At 47.5% G+C, this 20,104-nt stretch overlaps 2 protein-coding genes across 6 annotated transcripts; both read left to right on the top strand.

The window, feature by feature from the left end:
* Nucleotides 1-101: 101 nt before the first annotated feature.
* Nucleotides 102-2,543, top strand: RPL8 (ribosomal protein L8). Its single transcript, XM_010998728.3, has 6 exons — nt 102-179; nt 402-548; nt 625-766; nt 1,034-1,252; nt 2,074-2,189; nt 2,346-2,543. The coding sequence occupies exons 2-6, from the start codon at nt 411-413 to the stop codon at nt 2,502-2,504; spliced, it is 774 nt and encodes a 257-aa protein (XP_010997030.2). The 5' UTR covers nt 102-179; nt 402-410; the 3' UTR covers nt 2,505-2,543.
* Nucleotides 2,544-3,921: 1,378 nt separating this feature from the next.
* Nucleotides 3,922-16,162, top strand: ZNF34 (zinc finger protein 34). Of its 5 annotated transcripts, none has more exons than XM_031439953.2 (6): nt 3,922-3,971; nt 9,959-10,009; nt 11,274-11,360; nt 11,659-11,785; nt 12,182-12,301; nt 14,268-16,162. In XM_031439953.2, the coding sequence occupies exons 3-6, from the start codon at nt 11,328-11,330 to the stop codon at nt 15,626-15,628; spliced, it is 1,641 nt and encodes a 546-aa protein (XP_031295813.1). In that variant the 5' UTR covers nt 3,922-3,971; nt 9,959-10,009; nt 11,274-11,327; the 3' UTR covers nt 15,629-16,162. The 5 variants fall into 5 exon arrangements, with proteins under 5 accessions (XP_031295813.1, XP_064332742.1, XP_031295814.1 ...); XM_031439954.2 differs by lacking the exon at nt 3,922-3,971 and adding an exon at nt 4,001-4,315; XM_031439955.2 differs by lacking the exon at nt 3,922-3,971 and adding an exon at nt 6,433-9,719.
* Nucleotides 16,163-20,104: the final 3,942 nt, after the last annotated feature.

The following is a 20,104-nucleotide window of genomic DNA, read 5'->3' as shown; positions in this document are numbered from 1 at the left end:
CCCAGGCTCCAGCGCGCCGAAGGGGGCCACAGGAGCCTGCAGGGGGACTACAAGTCCCTACGTGCATTGCGCCTGCGATCACCGCCCCTGACCGGAAGGTTGAGCCTCTCGGCCCCGCCCCGGAAGATAAGGCGGCTCTCAGAAACCGCGTCTCCTTTTTCGGCCGCGCTCGGCAGCAGGTAGGACATGTTGGCGCTATCTGACGCCATCCAACGCCATCCTCCGGCCTAGGGCCGGCGAGGGACCCCAGCCGGCTCCTGAAAGGACGCCGGGGCGCACGACCGGGGATGGGGGCGCAGAAGAGGCGGGAGCCTGGAGGAAGGGGCCTGGGGAGCGGGGCCTTGAAGCCTGGGTAGCGGGGTGCCTGGGCCGCCCGGGCGCTGATCGTGAGCCGTCTCCAGACCGCCGCCATGGGCCGCGTGATCCGTGGGCAGAGGAAGGGCGCCGGCTCCGTGTTCCGCGCGCACGTGAAGCACCGGAAGGGCGCCGCGCGTCTGCGCGCCGTGGACTTCGCCGAGCGACATGGCTACATCAAGGGCATCGTGAAGGTGCGGGGCGCACGCTGGGGCCGGGGGGCACGGGGCGCCCGCGGGACACCCACGCTCACGGCACCTTGACCCACAGGACATCATTCACGACCCGGGCCGCGGCGCGCCCCTCGCCAAGGTGGTCTTCCGGGACCCGTACCGTTTCAAGAAGCGCACGGAGCTGTTCATCGCCGCCGAGGGCATCCACACGGGCCAGTTCGTGTACTGCGGCAAGAAGGGTGAGCTTCGCGCCTGGGTTGGAATGTCGCGGTGGGGAGGGGCCCAGGGTTCCTTGGAGGGGAACCTGAGGCAGAAACGTCACGTGGTGAGCCCCGCTTGGCCGAAAGTACGCGGTGGGTGCCTGGAGAGCCGAAGGAGATGGCTGGGCGTCGAGTGCCTCGCCGGCTATTAGGGGGCTGTTCCGAGGGGGTTTGCGTTGTTTTTGACTAGCAGTAGTCTGGAATCATTGTCGTGCTGACCGCCCGTGCTGCCTTTGCCCCTTGCAGCCCAGCTCAACATCGGCAACGTGCTCCCGGTGGGCACCATGCCCGAGGGCACCATCGTGTGTTGTCTGGAGGAGAAGCCTGGTGACCGCGGCAAGTTGGCCAGGGCCTCTGGGAACTATGCCACGGTTATCTCCCACAACCCCGAGACAAAGAAGACCCGAGTGAAGCTGCCCTCAGGTTCCAAGAAGGTTATCTCCTCCGCCAACAGAGCTGTAGTCGGTGAGTGGAAGGCAGCAGTTGGATGCTAGGGGTCTCCTGTGAACAGCCAGAAGCCAGATGGGGCCCTGGAACCCAGTTCACTGCTCCTCTGAAGCCTAGGCTCTGTAAGCTTGGGTTCGTTCCATTATCTTAGATGGTATATTCATAAAGAGGGCAGAGTACTACTTGGTTGCTGATTGAAAATTGAGTTAGGCTGGGATTATCCTGCTGGGACGGGTAAGGCAGACAGATACGCACTGAGGATAACCTGGAACGTAGGTGGTTCCTGCTCTCACATCCACCAGGTTCACATTCTTTTCAAAAGATGTGTGGTTTCCTTAAAGTCACCCAGTAAGCGTCTTAAGAAGGGTCTGACTCCAGGTGTGTTACTTTAATATTAAGCAACCTCTTTTAATCCACGTGGCAAACCCAGTCCTGCATGGAGGAGGCTCTTGAGGGTGTGATCACAGAGTAAGCATGACAGCTGGGAAGTGTCAGACCAGGTCAGCTGTCCGGTTACGGGTGCAGGGGTACTTGGAGGAGCCTGGTGTCAGACTCTGCAAAGGGGAGGACTTTCCTGGAGAAGCTTGGGTCAAGATAGGCCTTTTAGATGGCGTGAGTAAAGCATTGGCTTAGCTACCCTGTAGAGCCTGGAGAAACTTGAGCTGCTAGGCTGCAAGGGCTGCTCGGTGATAGTTTCCAGGCATTTCTGAAGCTCCTGGGGACATGTGGGTGAGACATAGGTGGGGGGCACTGGCAGGACCCAGCAAGGGATGCTCTGCCTGATGGGAGTGTTTGGGAGGGTATGATACACCTCCCTGGGGTGCCTCATCTCCCAACAGGTGTGGTGGCTGGAGGTGGCCGCATTGATAAGCCCATTCTGAAGGCTGGCCGTGCCTACCACAAGTACAAGGCAAAGAGGAATTGCTGGCCGCGCGTGCGGGGTGTGGCCATGAATGTAAGTAGCCGAGAAGTGGACAGTAGGGCGGGTATTCAGGGTACAAGGGCTGTGAGGCTGGTTTGTAAGCACAGGCCAATTGATCGTGCCTTTCTCCAAGCCCTGCTAAGGTAGGCTAGGGCCACCCCCATGTTAATACCATTTCTCTGCCTGCAGCCTGTGGAACATCCCTTCGGAGGTGGCAACCACCAGCACATCGGCAAACCCTCTACCATCCGCAGAGATGCCCCTGCTGGCCGGAAAGTGGGTCTCATTGCTGCCCGCCGGACCGGACGCCTCCGGGGAACCAAGACTGTGCAGGAGAAAGAGAACTAGGGCTGGGGGCCTAATAAAGCTTGTCCTTTTCACAACTAAGCTGTGCTTTCCCATGGTTTCGGGGGAAGGGTCCCTGCTGGGAGGACTGCATGGTGCTTCAGGTATGGGGAGGAGAAAGATGAAGCAGACAGTGAAGCCCTGGAGAGAGGCGGTGGGTTGCTAGGTCACTTCACTCCTTGACTTATGGAATCCCTCACTTGCATTAATTACGCTTGGAGCACTTGGAGAATCAGGATGAGGGTGTGGGCGCTCTTCGGTGAGAGTGGTGCCCTTGAAGCCATAGGTTGAAGACCAGAGGTCCTATCCTACAAAGAGGAAACAGGCGTTTCTGGAAAAATTGGCTTGCTCCCTGCAGCACCTTCTCCCAGATTGACAAGTTGGTGGTCAAAGCAATGGAACCAGGGCTAGATGGTGCTGAGCATACGGTGCCAAGTTGGGAGTTAAGGCCTATCAGTGCTTTTGGACCAGGACACGTGCTTCCTGAAGGCCCCTAGACTCCCCTGTCCCTGACCCTTTGTGAACCGATGTGAAAGCCACTGTACCTAACTGACCGTTGGAGTGGTAGTTGGTTTGGGGACAGCAGGGTGGGTGGCAGGCTGAGGTGGGATTTGTCACAGACAGTGGAAGGGCACTAGCTGTTGAGTCTAATGAATCTCGTGCGGGAGAACTGGTTGCCTTGGCTGTTTTGAGAGGCTGTGTGGCAGAGTCCTTCCTGGATGATTGGGTCTCCCTGGTTGCCTGGTGGCTCCTGGTTCTCATGTCCCATACCTGTCTCTAGTGTGTACCTCAGTGTCTGGTCTTGCCTTCCTGGGGCCCCATCTGCCCCAGGCCACCCACCACACCCAGGCAGTGACACAGTAGGGCTAAGACCTCAGTCGTGGGTAGAGAAGAGCAGTATTTACATCTGGAGGGAAGAGCACTGGCATGATCGCTCCCTTCCGGGTAAAGTGGCCTAGGGCCTTGTCTAGGGGACTGGCCAACGGGGAGGGTTTAGCTCAGGAGCATTCGGGCACTCAAGGAGGTCCTTTCTAGGACCAGTGGACGCTGGGGCTGGGGACAGTGGGCTAACGGCATCCTCTCCACTTTCTGGGTGTGGTTCTCTGTCTTTCGCTGTAAATTAAAGGGCCTGATCTTTTGTTGGCCGCAGTGCCTTCAGAGGCTCACCAGGGAGACATTTTCACTGGAAAACAGTAAAAATTACTGTTACCTGTTGGTGTTTGAAACTGGTCATCAAAGCCTTGCGCTGGTCCTGAAGCCGCGGGATCGTGGCTCCAGACTGCCACCTGGTGGCACGTCCCCGATGTAGGGCGCTGCTTTGGCCGTTCCTGCAGGCGGCCGACCACCGAGACGTGCCGTCCGTTTCCCAGAGCGCCTCCTGCCGGGGTCCTCAAGGAGCGGTCACGTCACTTCCGGTTGGGTTTCAGTCGGCGGGGCCTGGTGGCGCGGCCGCCGTTGGGCGGCGCTGAGGTGAGTGTGGGCTGGGCCCGGCGGCGGCGGGGGAGGCCGCGGGCCCTCCCCTCGCGACCAACACCTCCATCCCCGGGGCGCCCCCGAAAGGGCCCGGAGCCCGACTGTTCCCCCCTCGGTGCAGGGTCGTTCCTCGCCCGGCCCCGGCCCCCATCCCCTCCCCTCCCCTCCTGGGCGCCCCACCAGGCTACTTCCGCGCCCGAGAAGCCCGGCCGACCTCTCACCCGCTGCACCGCGCTCCCTCGCCTGCCTGTCGCCGTCGGTCCCGCCGGACGTGCCTCCCACCGTCGTTAGCTTCTGGCGCTCCGAGGCCTTGTGTCTCTTGTTAGCGGCCTTCAGACACGGTCTGAAACCTTTAAGGTTTTTTATTTTTATGAAACTCTAGTTGACTTACAGTACTGTGTCGTTTCAGAGGTATAGCGCAGAGATTCAGTTTACATGTATACGTAAATGCGGACAAATGTACATTGGTTTTCACTCTTTTCCGTCGTAGGTTATCGTAAGATTTCAGATATTGCATATAGCCTCCTGTGCTATACAGTAAACTCTATTTTAAAAATTTCTCATTTACTTATTTATTTTAAATTTGGGGGGGGACGGGAGGTAATTAGGTTTACTTACTTTTTTTTTGATGGAGATGCTGGGGATGGAACCCATGACCTCGGTGCCTACTAAGCATGCGCTATACTACTGAGCTGTACCCACCCCCCAGTAAATTCTTGCTTATCTTTTTTATATATAGTAGTGTGTATCCGTTAATCCCAAACTCCTAATTTATCCCTCTCCACCTCTTTCCCCTTCAGTGACCGTGTGTTTTCAGTGTCTGTGAGTCTTGTTCCTGTTTTGTAAATAAGTTCATTTGTATTATTTTTTAGATTCCACATATGAGTGATACATATTTGTCTTTGACTTACTTCATTTAGTGTGATGATCTCTGGGTCCGTCCATGTTGCTGCAAATGGCATTATTCCATTCTTTTTTATGGCCGAGTAGTATTCCATTGTATATGTATACAACTTCTTTATCCAGTTTATAGTTCTGTTGATGGACATTTAGGTTGTTTCCATGTCTTGGCTATTGTAAATATTCCTGCTATGAACATTGGGGTGCATGTGCCTTTTTGAATTAGAGTTTTCTCCAGATATATGCCCAAGAGTGGGGTTGCTGGATCATATGGTAAGTCTGTTCTTAGTTTTTTCAGGAAATCTCCCTACTGTTTTCCATAGTGTCGTCACCAATTTACATTCCCAGCAACAGTGTAGGAGGGTTCCCTCTTCAGCCTTTACTATTTGTGGAGTTTTTGTGATGATGGCTGTTCTATTGTTGCAGTTTCGATTTGCTTTCTCTAATAATTATTGATGTTGAGCATCTTTTCATGTACCTGTTGGCCATCTGTATGTCTTTGGATAAATGTCTTTTTAGGTCTTCTACCCATTTTTGATTGAGTTGTTTGTTTGTTTTGATACTGAGCTGTGTGAGCTTTTTGTATATTTTGAAGAGTAAGCCCTTGTTGGTTGCATCATTTGAAAATATTTTCTCCCATTCCATAGGTTGTCTGTTCATTTTGTTTATGGTTTCCTTTGCTGTGCAAAAGCTTGTAAGTTTGATTAGGTCCCTTTTTTTGTTTTTGCTTTTATTTAATTGCCTTGGGAGACTGACTTAAGAAAATATGGCAGTGATTTATGTCAGAGAATGTTTTGCCTATGTTCTCTTCTAGGAGTTGTATGGTGTCCTGTCTTATGTTTAAGTCTTTAAAACATTTTGAGTTTATTTTTATGGGTGGTGTGAGCGAGTGTTCTAACTTCACTGATTTATATGCAGCTGTCCAGCTTTCCCAACACCACTTGCTGAAGAGACTGTCTTTTCTTCATTGTATATTTTTGCCTCCTTTGTTGAAGATTAATTGACCATAGGTGTGTGGGATTATTTTGGTCTATTGATCCATGTGTCTGTTTTTGTGCCAGTACCATGCTGTTTTGATTACTGTAGCTCTGTAGTGTTGTCTGAAGTCTGGGAGGGTTGTGCCTCCAACTTTGTTCTTTTTCCTCAGGATTGCTTTGGCAATTCTGGATCTTGTGTTTACATATAAATTTTAGGATTATTTCTTCTGTGAAAAATGTCATGAGTAATTTGACAGAGATTGCATTAAATCTGTAGATTGGGTAGTTTGGCCATTTTAACAATATTAATTTTTCCAATCCAAGAGCATGGGATAGCTTTCCATTTCTTTGAATCATCTTCAGTTTCCTTAATCAATGTTTTATAGTTCTCAGTACAAATCTTTCACCTCTTTGGTCCAGCTTGTTCCTAAGTATTTTATTTTTTGATGTGATTTTAAAAGGGGTTGTTTTTTTATTTACCCTTTCTGAAAATTTCGTTAGTGTAAAGAAATGCAACAGAGTTCTGTATATTAATCTTGTATTCTGCTACCTTGCGGAATTTGTCTGTCAGTTCTGATAGTTTTTTTGTGGAATCCAGGATTTTCTATATAGAGTATTATGTCACTTGCATATAATAACAATTTTGTCTCTTCCCTTCCAATTTGGATACTTTTTATTTCTCTTTCTTGTCTGATTGCTGTGGGTAGGACTTCCAGACTACGTTGAATAGAAGTGTGAGAGTGGGCATCCTTGTCTTGTTTCAGAATTTAGTGGGAAGGCTTTCAGCTTTTCACTGTTGAGTATTATGTTGGCTTTGGGTTTGTCATAAATAGCTTTTGTGATGCTGAGATATGTTCCCTCTATATCCACTTTGGTGAGAGTTTTCATTGTGGTTTAGATTTGCATTTCCCTGATGATGAGTGATGTTGAGCACCTTAGCATGTAGCTGTTGGTCATTTGTATGTGTTTTTTGAGAAATGGCTATTCAAGTTCTTTGCCTACTTTTAAATTGGGTAATTTGGGTTTTTTGTTTGATTGGTTGGTTGGTGGGGTTTTTTTGTTTGTTTGTTTGTTTTTGTTTTTTGCTGTTGAGTTGTGTGAGTTCCGTAAATATTTTGGCTCTTAACATATTATCAGATGTATTGTTTGCACATATTTTCTCCCATCTCTTAGGTGCCTGAAAAATAACTCTGTTGATTGTTATTTTGCTGTCAGGACATTTTCTTACACCTCTATTCACCTAATAGTGTTTGTATTTTAAAGTCTACCTACATGTCCTACTGTTGATGTTCTACACTTCCCAGTTTACTCAACCTTAGAGCTTTGTGCTCTGTCTACTGTGTGACACTGATGTGTTCTTTCCTTTTGAGCACTGTGACCTTGCTGGTTCCCCAAGGACAGCTGCTGGGTTTGTTTCCCTTTTTGCTTGTACACAGGCTTGCAGTAACATCCTGTGTGTGTCCTTGTGCATTAGCAGGAGTTTCTGTAAGGCACATACCTAGAATTAGGTTTCCTGACCCAGAGGTTTGCAGGGTTTCAACTCTACCAGGTAATGCCAGGTGGATTTCCAGACTGACTGTACCAGTTTACAGTCCTATAGGGCTCTAGGTTTCCATGTTCCTCATGTCTTCAACTTTGAATTTTGTGAAGCCTTTTATACTTTGCCCAGTCTATGGAGAGAGGTCTTGTTTTAATTTGCATTTCCCTAATTCTTTTTTCTTTATTATTATTTTTTGATTGAAGTATAGTCTATTTACAACGTTGTGTCAATCTGTGGTGTACAGCACAATGCTTCAGTCATGTGTGAATATACATATGTTCATTTTTATATTCTGTTCTACTGTAAGCTATTACAAGATTGAATATAGTTCCCTGTGCTTTACAATATAAACTTGTTTATCTACTTTATATATATTAGTCAGTATCCACAAATCTCAATCCCAGTTTATCCCTTCCCACCCCCTTCCCTGCTGGTAATCACAAATTTGTTTTCTGTGTCTGTTTGTTCCTGTTTTGTAAATTAGTTCATTTGTCTTTTTTTTAGATTCCACATATAAGTGGTATCATTTTTCTTTCTCCTGGCTTACTTCACTTAGAATGACATTCTCTGGGGCCATCCATGTTCCTGCAAGTGGCATTATTTTATAATTTTTTATAGCTGAATACTATTCCATTGTATGAATATACCACAGCTTTATCCAGTCATCTGTCGATGGACATTTAAGTTGTTTCCATGTCTTGGTTATTGTAAATAGTGCAGCTATGAACATTGCGGTGCAGGTGTCTTTCTCAGTTAAGGTTCCTTCTGGATATTTGCCCAGGAGTGGGATTGTTGGATCATATGGTAAGTCTGTTTTTAGTCTTTTGAGGAGTCTCCATACTATTTTCCACAATGACTGCACCAAACTGCATTGCCACCAACGGTGTAGGTGGGTTCCCTTTTCTCCACACCCTGTCCAGTATTTATTCCCTAATTCTTAACAGCATTGAAAATCTTTTCAGATGTTTGTTGGAGAGTTTGATTTCTTTGTGATTTACCAGGTTACATCCTGTACTCATTTTAAAAAAAATTAAATGGCCTTTTTTCTTTTTTGATTTGTAATTTTAAAATATATTCTCTTTATTTTTTATTATGTATGTTTAAAAATATCTTTTTATCCTTTTCTGTCTCTTTTCCTTCTCCACATTGGACTTGCCAGATGTTTGTGAATTTTGTTAGCATTTTCAGAGAACCAGTGTTGAGATAGTTTTCTGTTTCTTTAAATCCTGTTTTGTTTTCTTTCATCTTCTTTCCTTGAATTGCTTTCTTTTTCCGTGTCCAGTACCTTGTTGAATGCTTAGATTATTATTTCAGTCTCCCTTTGTTGAAATAAGGGCATTAGGGATGCAGACTTTCCCTTAGGTAGCCTTTGTTTCCATTTCCACCTTAGTCTTCATTTCTATGTTTTTGTTGGAGGGGGTCCCTTTTTGACGAGGTATTTCTAGTGTAACATCAGTATGGTTGTTACCGAGTCCAGACTTGTTCTGCTTGCCACACGACAGGGCAATAAATCAGGACGAGGTGTTGGGGCAAGGAATAGCAACTTTATTTGGAAAGCCAGCAGACCGAGAAGATGGCAGACTAATGTCCTGGAGAACTGTCTTACTCAAGTCAGAATTCAGGCTCCTTTTATACTAAAAAGAGGAGGGGCTGTGGTTGATTGTTGCAGACTTCTTGGTGGAGAAATTCTTTGTTCTCGGAATCCTTTATTCTTGCAGCTGTCCACGTGAGTCAGATCATGGTATCCCCGTATCACCTCCAAGAAAACAACCGTTAATTTCTGTTCTGCAACTTGTTATTTTTGTTTGAGTGTAAAACTGTTAATACCCTTAAAGGTCAAAGCCTTGAGAATGGCCTGTCCTGTGTAGTTCAGGCTCAAGGCCCCACCCTTTTATAGAAGGTGCAGAGCCAGTTCGGGAAACAGCACGAGGCCAGAGCCAAAGGCACAGATCTAAGGTGGAGTCAGATGTGCTCTTTTCTGTTACAGTTTCTGAGGGAAGTGTGTTAAAGTCTCTCACTCTTAGGGGAGAGTTTGCACAATCTTCTTTGCCACTGCAGGTAGCTTCGGCTTTGTATACTTTAAGGGTTTGTAGGTAGAATACATGTTTGTAATTACAGCTTTTGGTGGATTTTTTCTTTTTATTAATATGCAGTGTCTGCTTTTGTTCCTATTAATGATTTTTGCTTTCAATTCTGTTGATTGGTATAAACATCTGAGAATCACATGCAGCGGTGCATGTTAAGCTCACAAACAGCATGCAGAGGGGAAGCGGACTGTGTGGATGTGTGCAGATGGTGTAGTTCCCAATAAAATCCACCAGAGGCATGGTCTGTGGTGGTGCAGGTTGGGAGGAGGCAGACCCTGCAGTGGCAGGAGGGCTGGTGGGTGCGGGTCTGCGGGCCTGGGCCCCTGAGCAGCGTGTTCAGGGTTTGTCGACTCTGCTGTGTAAATGTCGAACTCAAGAGCTTAAAGATACTGAAAAGATACACAGCTAATATAGATTTATTTTAATTAGTGTTTCTTTGGTCTGTCTTACATGCTACCTTTCTGTGTTGTTTTATTTTAGGTTTTATAGGTGCATTTTGTGTATCTAATCGGAGTCTTGTGCTTCCAGTAGGTAAGTTTAGTCCTTTTATTTCTTACTATTACTCATCCATTGGACTTCTTTCTACTAGTTTTTGTAGTTTTTGCTTCCTAATCTTTGCTCTATGTCTTCTATTGATTTGGGGGGCGGGTAATTAGGTAATTAGGTTTGTTTATTTATTTAAATAGAAGTACTAGGGCATGAACCCAGGACCTCATGCATGCTAGGTATGCACTCTGCTACTGAGCTATACCCTCCCCACTCTATTGATTTTTTTTTTTTAATAGACTTTATTCTTTTAGAGCAGTTTCAGGTTCACAACAGAACTGAGCAGAAAATGCAGTTTGCACATAGCCCTCCCCACCCACACATATATACTCTCCTACCCTCAGCATCCCTCATCAGTGTGACATATTTGGTACAGTTGATGAACCAACATGGGCACATTATTATCAACCAAAGTCCATAGTTTACATTAGGGCTCACTCTTGATGTTGTACATTCTGTGAGTGTAGACAAATGCTTAATGACACATAGCCACTACTATAGTATCATGCAGAATAATTTCATTGCCCTAAAAATCCCTTGTGCTCCATCTGTTCATTCCTCCCTCCCTCCCTCTCCCCAAACCCCTGGAAACCACGATCTTTTTATTGTTTCTGTAGCTTTGCCTTTTCCAGAATGTCATTTGGTTGAAATCGTACAGTTTGTAGCCTTTTCAGACTGGCTTCTTTCATTTAGTAATATGTCTTTTAAGTTTCTTCCATGTCTTTCATGGCTTGATAGATTATTTTTTTTTTTTTACTGCACATGCATTTTTAAATTTACATATATGTATTGTTCACTGTTTCTAAGAACGTTTAGAGCTTTAGCTTTTTAAACTTACATAGTTATCAAGGGAGTAAAGCCAGCCACAAAATAAGAGTTAACTCAAAAAGATACATACACCCTGCTATTAGCAGCAACATTATTTATAATTGCCAAGACATGGAAGCATCCTAAGCACTCCACCACTGAGCTGTACCCTCCCCCTTCTATTGAGTTTTTTTTTTTTTAACTCCCTTTTCCTCCTCAGCCCTTAACTTGTTGTTTTATTCTTTCAAAGGAAGTGGGTGAGTATCTCCATCTTCCTCCTAAATGAGACAATTTCATATGCCAGGGAGGAGGTGGGGGCAGGTGACCTGTGGAGCCACACGTGTCCGCGCAGGGAGCAGAATCAGCCTGGGAGGCCGAGCACAGAGGCTACCCACACAAGGGGCCAGGCTGGACCTCCATGTGTTCCTCTTTCTTCCCTCAGCACCTGAGTGACTGGCTCCTGCCTCCATCCCTGGGAAGGCCAGGGTAGCAGGTGATGGCAGCTTTGCATCTATCTGCCCTGTCCCAGGTGAGCATCCATCTTCCCTGGGAGGTGTGAGGTCTCCACCCAGGGCTTCCCTGACTGCTCGCCTGAGCAAACACTGTCAGGTGTCTCTGGTGCGGGGCGCTGAGCAGAGGAAGGATGACCCTGGGACTCCTCCAGCCTCCCTGAGTGAGCTGGCTCGGTGGCCAAAGGGTCAGACCTCCCCCCAAGGCCATGCTGGGGGGCCAACCCAGTGCTGCTTCCCCTGGCGCGCTTCTGCTGCCCCTGCCCTAGGTCCTGTCCCGTGCCACACCTGGGCTTGCAGCAGCCCCTGTCGTTCTAGGCCGAGGTGACCTTTGAGGACGTGGCCGTGCTTCTCTCCCGGGAGGAGTGGGGCCGTCTGGGCCCTGCTCAGAAGGGCCTGTACAGGGATGTGATGCTGGAAACCTACAGGAACCTGGTCTCGCTGGGTGAGGCCCCTTGCTGGGATGCAGCTCAGGGAACAGCCCTGGGGACTGAGGGCTCAGCCGGGGCTGGGCTGGGGGCCTCACCTCCTGTGCCCAGAGACGGGCATCCCTGACCCTGATCCCAGGCAGGCCTGGTCTGTGCAGGGGGGGCCTTGGATGGGGCTGGGTCAGCCAGCCCTGGATAAGACTGCCTCCTGCCCCAGATCCAAAGCAGAGGCACCTCCTGGTAGAGAGAACCCCCTGTGCTCAGTTCTTCAGCTTCATGACCCCCCACCCCTCCATGTGGTGTTCAGACTCCCTATCTCCCCACTGTACCTGTGCTTCCCCCTCCCCCGCCATTCCCAGGGTGAGACCCAGCTATATCCTTGGCACCAACCCCAGGCCTTGTCTCCTTCCCAGGAGCTGGACCTACAGGTCCCAAGCCTGGGGTGATTGCACAGCTGGAGCGTGGGGACGAGCCGTGGGTCCTGGACTTGCCGGGAGCTGAGGGGAGCAAGCAACCGAGAGTCCGTGGCTCAGGTGCGTGAGGGGCTGCCTCCCTGACTTGCCTGCTGAACAGCGCGTGTGTGGTAAGAACTGACTCGGGGGTGGGGAGAAGATGCATCATGGGCAGAGCGGCAGCCCTGGGAGTGGCCTCTGCTGGAAGCCAGGTCACCTCTGCCAGCCTGGGTGCCTCAGTCTTGTGAAGTATAGTTGATTTACAGCATTCTCTTAGTTTCAGGTATATAATGTAGTGATTCAGTATCTTTATAGCTTATACTTCGTTTAAAGTTATTACAAAATAATATTTATATTTTCCTGTGCTTTTCAATACATCCTGTTGCTTACTTATTTTCTGTGTGTCAGTGATTCTTGAGCTGGCTCTTCTAGGAGGATGAGAGGGAGCCATGTTGGCAGAGAAAAGGGGAGGGCACTCGGTGTGCCGAGGGAAGGTGGGGCCCACGGGACCCCATGGAGCTCTGCCCTCCAGAGCTCACGCCCTCTGAGGGGTGTCAGATGGGGCCACAAGGATGGAGAACATGGCTTCGTTCCGCCTTGTGAATTAACCTCCTTGGCGATTACAGACCATCATAGGAAAGTGAGGGAGTGCTCAGCCCAGCTTCACCCCCAGACACGAGTGTGTTCTAGCTCGTGCCCTGCTGCCCCTTTTCCGGGGCCGTTGGCTCAGCACCTGCTCACAGCATTGCTCCCTGACGGGGTGTGGTGATGCGGTCATCCACGCACTCTGCTCTGTCACCCGATCTTCCAGGGAACGGTTTCCGTTTCTGTGCATGGGTCTCGGTCACTGCTTCCACCGAACATGCTGTAGGGGAGGGTGTTCTCTAGTTTCACATGTCGGCATTGCTGATGTGCACCTCTCTGCGCGTCTTGATGGTGTCCTGGGAAGGAACCACTGGCTCAGAGGACTTGAATTTCACTTTATGAATTTGTTTATTAGATATAAATACTTACAGAAATGGGACAAACCCTGTTTACAGCTCAGGAAACTTTTACAAAAGTCCATCCTCCAGATCAAACTAGAGAACATTTCTAGTTCCCTGGGAGCCCATCGGGCCTCCTCTGTCCTTTCCCTTGGCTCCCCATGGGCCCTCTCTGACTGTGGGCATCTGCACAGTGTGAGGCTGCTGTGCTGCGTGGAGCTGGTTCTGTTTCATCACCACGTGCTGTTTTGTCCTGGACACACCACTAGTTATTTGCCATTTACTCCTGCAGGAGGTTTGCTTGTCACCATTTTGGGGCTGTTGTGTGTGTGCCGTGCTTGACTCTCAAGAGGATGCGTTTCTGGTGGGTGTGTTCCTGCGAGCAGGTGTGCACGTCTAGTTAAGGAATGGAAGGACGGAGACTTGAGGGTATCAGAAAGCATCCTGTGTAATGTCTTGAGTTGGGGGTGCTGGTGAGTCACCCCGGTGGCTCCTCAGGCCCCTGGGAAGAGCCCTGGGAGTGGGTGTGGCCTGCTAGGGTGGGCTGAGGGGCCTGGCCTTGTGTGCCCCTCCTCCTCTTTGGTTGACATGAGCTTGGCTCTCTGTCCTCTTGGGGAGACAGCTGGTCTTCCCACTCTGGATTTTGGGGTGGATTAGCTGTTGTGAGGCAGCCTGAGACTTGCTTGGCTTTAATTTCCTTGTCAGATACCCCCGTGACTTTCAGGGCCCCTCCTTGCTCTGATTTCCATGAAGCTAGGAAGCTTTTGTCTTCCATCGTCTTGTAATGAGGACAGGTGTCCTGCAGTCCCACCCAGGCAGGCTCCGTGAGCAGAAGGTGGCAGGAAGGGTGTGGGTGTCGGAGTTGGGCAGACGCTTGCACTGCTGCATCACTGCAGCCCTGGGCAAGGCCTTTAGGCCCCTAAGCTCCAGGCTCTCTTGTCTGCAAGGTGTTGTGACTTTGGAGATGGTGCAGTTGGTAATCCACAGGTGGTCCGCAGCATCCTCATACCTCTCTTCCAGAGTCAGCACAGGTGACCCTGAGATGTTCTGTTTGTTGTTTTCAGCTCACGGGACCAGGACTGAGTACAAGGAATTGACTTCAGGGGAGATGCTTGATGGAGATCTGGGCCAACTCAGGGGGACTGTTCTCCAGGGACCTGAGCTGGGAGAAGCCTGTGGGCACATCAGGGAGCGGGAGGAGAGCCTGGACAGGCTCGTTGAGCAGAGCAGCCCCAGGCCAGTCACACTGACCGACGAGGAGCGCAGCCTGGAGTCTTGGGGAAGCCTTAGGTTGAGGCCTGACCCTATCCCTGATCAAAGGCCTCACAAATGCGATGTGTGTGAGCAGAGCTTTGAACAGAGGTCATACCTTAACAACCATAAACGTGTACACAGGTCCAAAGAAACAAAGACAGTTCATGATTCTGGGGAAATCTTCAGTGCAAATCCAGCTGTTAAAGAATATCAGAACATGCCTCTTGGGAAAAAACTGCATCATTGTGGTTGCTGTGGGAAAGCCTTCAGGTACAGTGCTAACCTCGTCAAGCACCAGCGGCTTCACAGTGAAGAGAAGCCCTACAAGTGTGATGAGTGTGGGAAGGCCTTCCGCCAGAGCTGCGAGTTCCTCAGTCACCGCAGGATGCACTCCGGGGAGATCCCCTACCGCTGCGACGAGTGCGGGAAGACCTTCAACCAGAGGCCCAACCTCATGAAGCACCAGAGGACCCACACCGGAGAGAAGCCCTACAGGTGCAGTGAGTGCGGGAAGCACTTCAGCGCCTACTCTTCCCTCATTTACCACCAGAGAATCCACACTGGAGAGAAGCCCTACAAGTGCAACGACTGTGGGAAAGCATTCAGTGACGGCTCAATCCTTATCCGACATCGCCGGACTCACACTGGAGAGAAGCCATATGAGTGCAACGAATGTGGCAAAGGCTTTACCCAAAGTTCTAACCTCATCCAGCATCAAAGAATTCACACTGGAGAGAAGCCCTATAAATGTAATGAGTGTGAGAAAGCCTTCATCCAAAAAACCAAACTTGTGGAACATCAGAGAAGCCACACGGGAGAGAAGCCCTATGAGTGTAATGACTGTGGCAAAGTCTTCAGCCAGAGCACACACCTCATCCAGCACCAGAGGATCCACACGGGGGAAAAGCCCTACAAGTGCGGTGAGTGCGGGAAGGCCTTCCACAACAGTTCCAGGCTCATCCACCATCAGAGGTCACACCACGGAGAGAAGCCGTACAAATGCGCTGACTGCAAGAAAGCCTTCAGCCAGGGCACCTACCTCATCCAGCACCGGAGGATTCACACCGGGGAGAAGCCCTACAAGTGTGGTGAGTGCGGGAAGGCCTTCCGGCACAGTTCCAACATGTCGCAGCATCAGAGGATTCACCTCCGGGAAGACTTCTCCACATGACGGTGGAGAAGGGCCCGTGAGGTATGCTGTGCACCTCCTCCACGTGACCCACTCACGCCTTTATTTATGTCCGCATAGTGCTGTCACAGGTGAGAGGGCATTTCTAATTAAAACTCTTCCTGAACCCAAACTAGTGCATGTTCGCTTTAGAGAAATTGAGTGAACAAGGTGAGCAAAAGGAGAAGCTCCTGTAGCCTCCCCCTAGACAGAGAACTCAGCACTGCTGTGCCTGGCGGGGTTCTGCTCAGACCCACGGAGAACATTCTCACAGAATATACTGTGGTGCTTGTCCTCGCAGACCCTGTTTCCTCAGCTCCAGAAACTTCACACTGGAGAGAAGTCTACATGGTCCATGCTTTTACACTTTGTAAATTAAAAAAATTAGCATATTGTTCGTGCTTTCCTGTGTCACTTAATAGAATTGGTGATTGCATTTTTTATAGTAGTAAAATACATACAACATAAAATTTCCCATTTTAACCACTTTTAAGTGTACAATTCAGTGGCATTAAATATGTTCACGATATTGTGTAACCATCACTACGTCTTATTTCCACAACTGTTTTATCATCCCAAACAGAAACTCCGCACCCATTAAACAGTAACTTACCTCTCCTTCGCCCGCCGCTGGCAACCTCTTTTCTGTCTTCTGTGTCTATGAATTTGTCTATTCTAAGTACCTCACTTAAGTGGAATCACATAGTATTTGCCCTGTATGTCCTGGCTTATCTCACCAAACACAGTGTCCTCAGGGTTCATCTGTGTTGTGGCTGTGTCAGGACATCACTGTTTAACAGCTGAGTAGTACTACATTGTTTGTGACACCACATTTTGTTTACCCCTCATCTGTTGGTGGAACGTGGGTGTTTCTGCCTGTTGACTGTTGTGTGTAATGCTGCTTGAACGTTGGTGTACAAATCTGTGCTTGTACTTTCCCTGCTTCCCATGCTTTGGGGTGTAACTGAAGGAGCAGAATCGCTGGATCGTGTGGTAATGTGGCATTCTATGTTTACGTTTTTGAAGAAGAGCCAAACTTTTCCACAACGGCAATGTTACCGAGTCCAAACTTGTTCTGCTCACTGCACAACAGGCCAGTAAACTGGGAGATGAGGTGTTGGGGCAAGGAGTGACAGCTTCCTTTGGAAAGCCAGCAGGCCAAGAAGATGGCAAACTAATGTCCTGGAGAACCATCTTCTCCAAGTCAGAATTCAGGCTCCTTTTACACTAAAAAGGGGAGGGGGTGTGGTTGATTATTGCAAACATTGTTCTTGTTGCCCTCCACTAGATAAATGTTACTCTCTGTTCTGCAACTCTTTATGTCCCTATGAATGGGAAAGTGTTATTCCCTTAAAGGTCAGTCTTGAGAATGGGCTGTCCTGTATATGTCAGGTTCTAGGCAGCATTCTTTCGCCAAAGGTGCAGAACCAGCGTGACTCAGCACAGGAAACAGCGCAGGGTTAGAGCCAAAGGAACAGGCTGATGTGGAGTCGGACTTGTTCTTTGCTGTTACAGCAGCACCATTTTGCATCCCCACTAGCAGTTCATGTAGGTTGCAGGCTCTCCACATCCTTGTCAGCACTGGTTATCTTACATGTTCTGGACAAGCCACCCTGATGTGTGTGAAGTGGCTCCTCACTGGGTCTGGTTTGCGTTTCCCTCCTGATGGTATCGAGCAGCTTTTCGTGTGCTTCTTTACCATTTTTGTGCCTCTGGAGAAATGTCTTCAAATCCTTTGTCCATTTTTGAATTGGGCTGTTTGTTTTCTGTTGTTGAGGTATAGGCATTCCTTATGTATTTTGCATAGTAATGCTTTATTAGGTATAATATTTGCAAATATTTTCTCATTCTATGAGTTGTCTGTCTGCTTTCTTGATAGTGTCCTTTGATGCACAAAAGGTTTTAATTCTTAGGAAGTTCAGTTTATTTTCTGTTGTTGTTGCCTGTACTTAGGGTGTCACATCCAAGAAGTCATTGGTAAATCCAGGATTATGAAGATTTGCCCCTTTGCTTTCTTTTAAGAAATTTATGATTTTAGGTCTTAGGTTTGGTCTTTGATCTGTTTTGAGCTAATGAGCTAATCCGTGTATATGGTACAAGGTAAGGACCCAACCTCAGTCCTTTATATGTGGATATCCAGTGTTCCCCGTAACATTGCAAAGTCTTTGTTTTCCCCACTGAATAGTGTATTAGCTCAAGCTGCCGAAACAAAATGCTACCTGGTGGCTTAAAAAACACAATTTTATTTCTCATATTTCTGGAGGCTAAGATATCCAAGATCAAGGTGCTGGCTGATTCAGTTCCTGGCGAGGATCCTCTTCCAGGCTTGCAGTTGAGCACCACCTGGTGTCCTCGCTTGGTGGGGAGAGAGAGCTCAGGGGTCACTTCCTCTTACGACAAGGGCATCAGCCCTCTGGGGTTAGGGGCCCACCCTTGCGACTGCCAAGCTTTATCACCACTTCACAGACCTTATCTACACACTGGGTGTCACAGCTTCAACTATGAGTTCTGGGGGGACATAAACATTCAGTTCGTAACAAATGGTCTTGGCACCATGGTCAAGTCAGTTGACTGTGTGTGCAGGGGTTTATTCCTAGGCCCAGTTCTACTCTGTCGGTCTAGCGTCTGTCCTTAGGCCAGCACCACACTGTTTTGATTACTGCCATTTTGCTGTCAGTTTTGAAATCAGTAAGAGTGTGCCCTCCAACTTCATTTTTTTTTTTCAAGGTGGTTTTGGCTGTTTGGTGTCCCTTGAGATTTCATATGCATTTTAGGATGGGTTTTTCTATTTCTGAAGAAAATGGCACTGGGATTTTGACAGGGGTTGTTTTGACTCGAGCTCACTTTGGGTAGTGTTTTGCATCAGTTGAAATGTTCAAGTGGGTTTTTTTTTTTTTTTTCATTCCATTACTGTGAGTTGTTACAATGGTTAGTTTTCACGTGTCCACCCTCGCATTCCGGGAGTAAATCCCACTTGGTCATAGTGCACAATCCTTTTTTTTTAATGAAAAAATTTTTAATTAAAAAAAATTGAAGTATATAGTCAGTTACAATGTGTCAGTTTCTCAAGTGCAGCATGATGTCCCAGTCATGCAGACGTACTAGTTTAGTTAGTTTTTATATTCTTTTTCATTAAAGGTTGTTGCAATAATAGTTCCCTGTGCTATTATTCCCTGTACAGAAGAAGGTGCACAATCCTTTTAATCTGCTGAATTCAGTTGGCTTGTATTTCGCTGAGGATTTTTGTATGAATACGCTTAAGGGATATTGGGTCCATGGTTTTTTTTCTTTGTCTCTCTTCGATACCATGGTACTGCTAGCCTCATGTAATAAGTTAGGAAGTATTCCTCTTCAGTTTCTGGGAGGAGTTTGAGAAGGACTGGTGTTTATTCTTGTGAATTGTTCTGCCCGCTTGAAGTGAAGCCCTCTCTGTTGGGCTTTCTGTGTGTCCTTCTATCTGGAGAGTCTTAGGCCGCGTATTAGTTGGATCCTGACTTTAAAATCCAGTTTGCCAGCCTCTACCTTGTAAGAGGATGGTTTAGTCCATTTACATTTTATGTGATTACTATCATTTATCTATTTGTCCTGTGTTTTTGTTGTTGTTGTTGTTGTTCCTCAATTTCTCTATTACTGCCTTTTTAGGTTTTGGGTTTTTTTTGGTAGTATACCATTTTAATTTCCACCTTTACTTTTCTGTATATTCTTTAGTTGTTTTCTTAGTGGTCACTTTGGGAATTACATTAACATCCTAATCTTACAACAACTTAATGTGAATAATACTGACTGAATTGTAATAGTATAAACGCTTTCTTCCTATACATGTCCCCTCTTTATGTTGTTGTCACAAATCACATCCTTATACATCAACATACTTATGATTACTCCCCTATTTATGACACTGGGGTGTGCATATGTGTGATTTGTGATTTATTTGCGATGTGTAATGTGTGATTTCTATGTGCGTGTATTCTGTGCACACATTTATGAGCATGCCCATCACCATGTTTATGATTGTGGTTATGCATTTGCCTATTAAGTCATGTAGGAAAAAGAGACTTTATGAAACGTAACAGAAGTATAGTAATACTTGGTTTTATACTTACCTGTGCAGTGACTTTTACTAGGTTCTTTATTTTTCATACAGCTTTGAATTACTGCCTAAATATCCTTTCATTTCATTGTATGTGAGCAGTCATTTCTCTGTTGCTGCCTTCAGAATTGTCTTTGTCTTGGGTTTTGACAGTTTGACTATAATGTGTCTCAGTGTAGATCTCTTTTAGTTTATCCTGTTTGGAATTTACTGTTTCTTGGACATACATTTTCATGTCTCCTCAGGTTTCAGAAGTTCCTGGCCATTGTGTCTCCAAATGCCTTCTCTGCCCATCTCTCTCTTTCTGGGAACCCTGTATCGTGTCTGTTGGTACCTTTGACGATATTTCATAGCTGGCTTGGATTTGTTTGCTTTTCTTCATTCTTTTT

The sequence above is a fragment of the Camelus dromedarius genome, chromosome 20 (genome assembly GCF_036321535.1).
Source record: "Camelus dromedarius isolate mCamDro1 chromosome 20, mCamDro1.pat, whole genome shotgun sequence".
Taxonomy (NCBI): domain Eukaryota; kingdom Metazoa; phylum Chordata; class Mammalia; order Artiodactyla; family Camelidae; genus Camelus; species Camelus dromedarius.
This window is presented reverse-complemented; position numbering and strand designations above follow the sequence as displayed.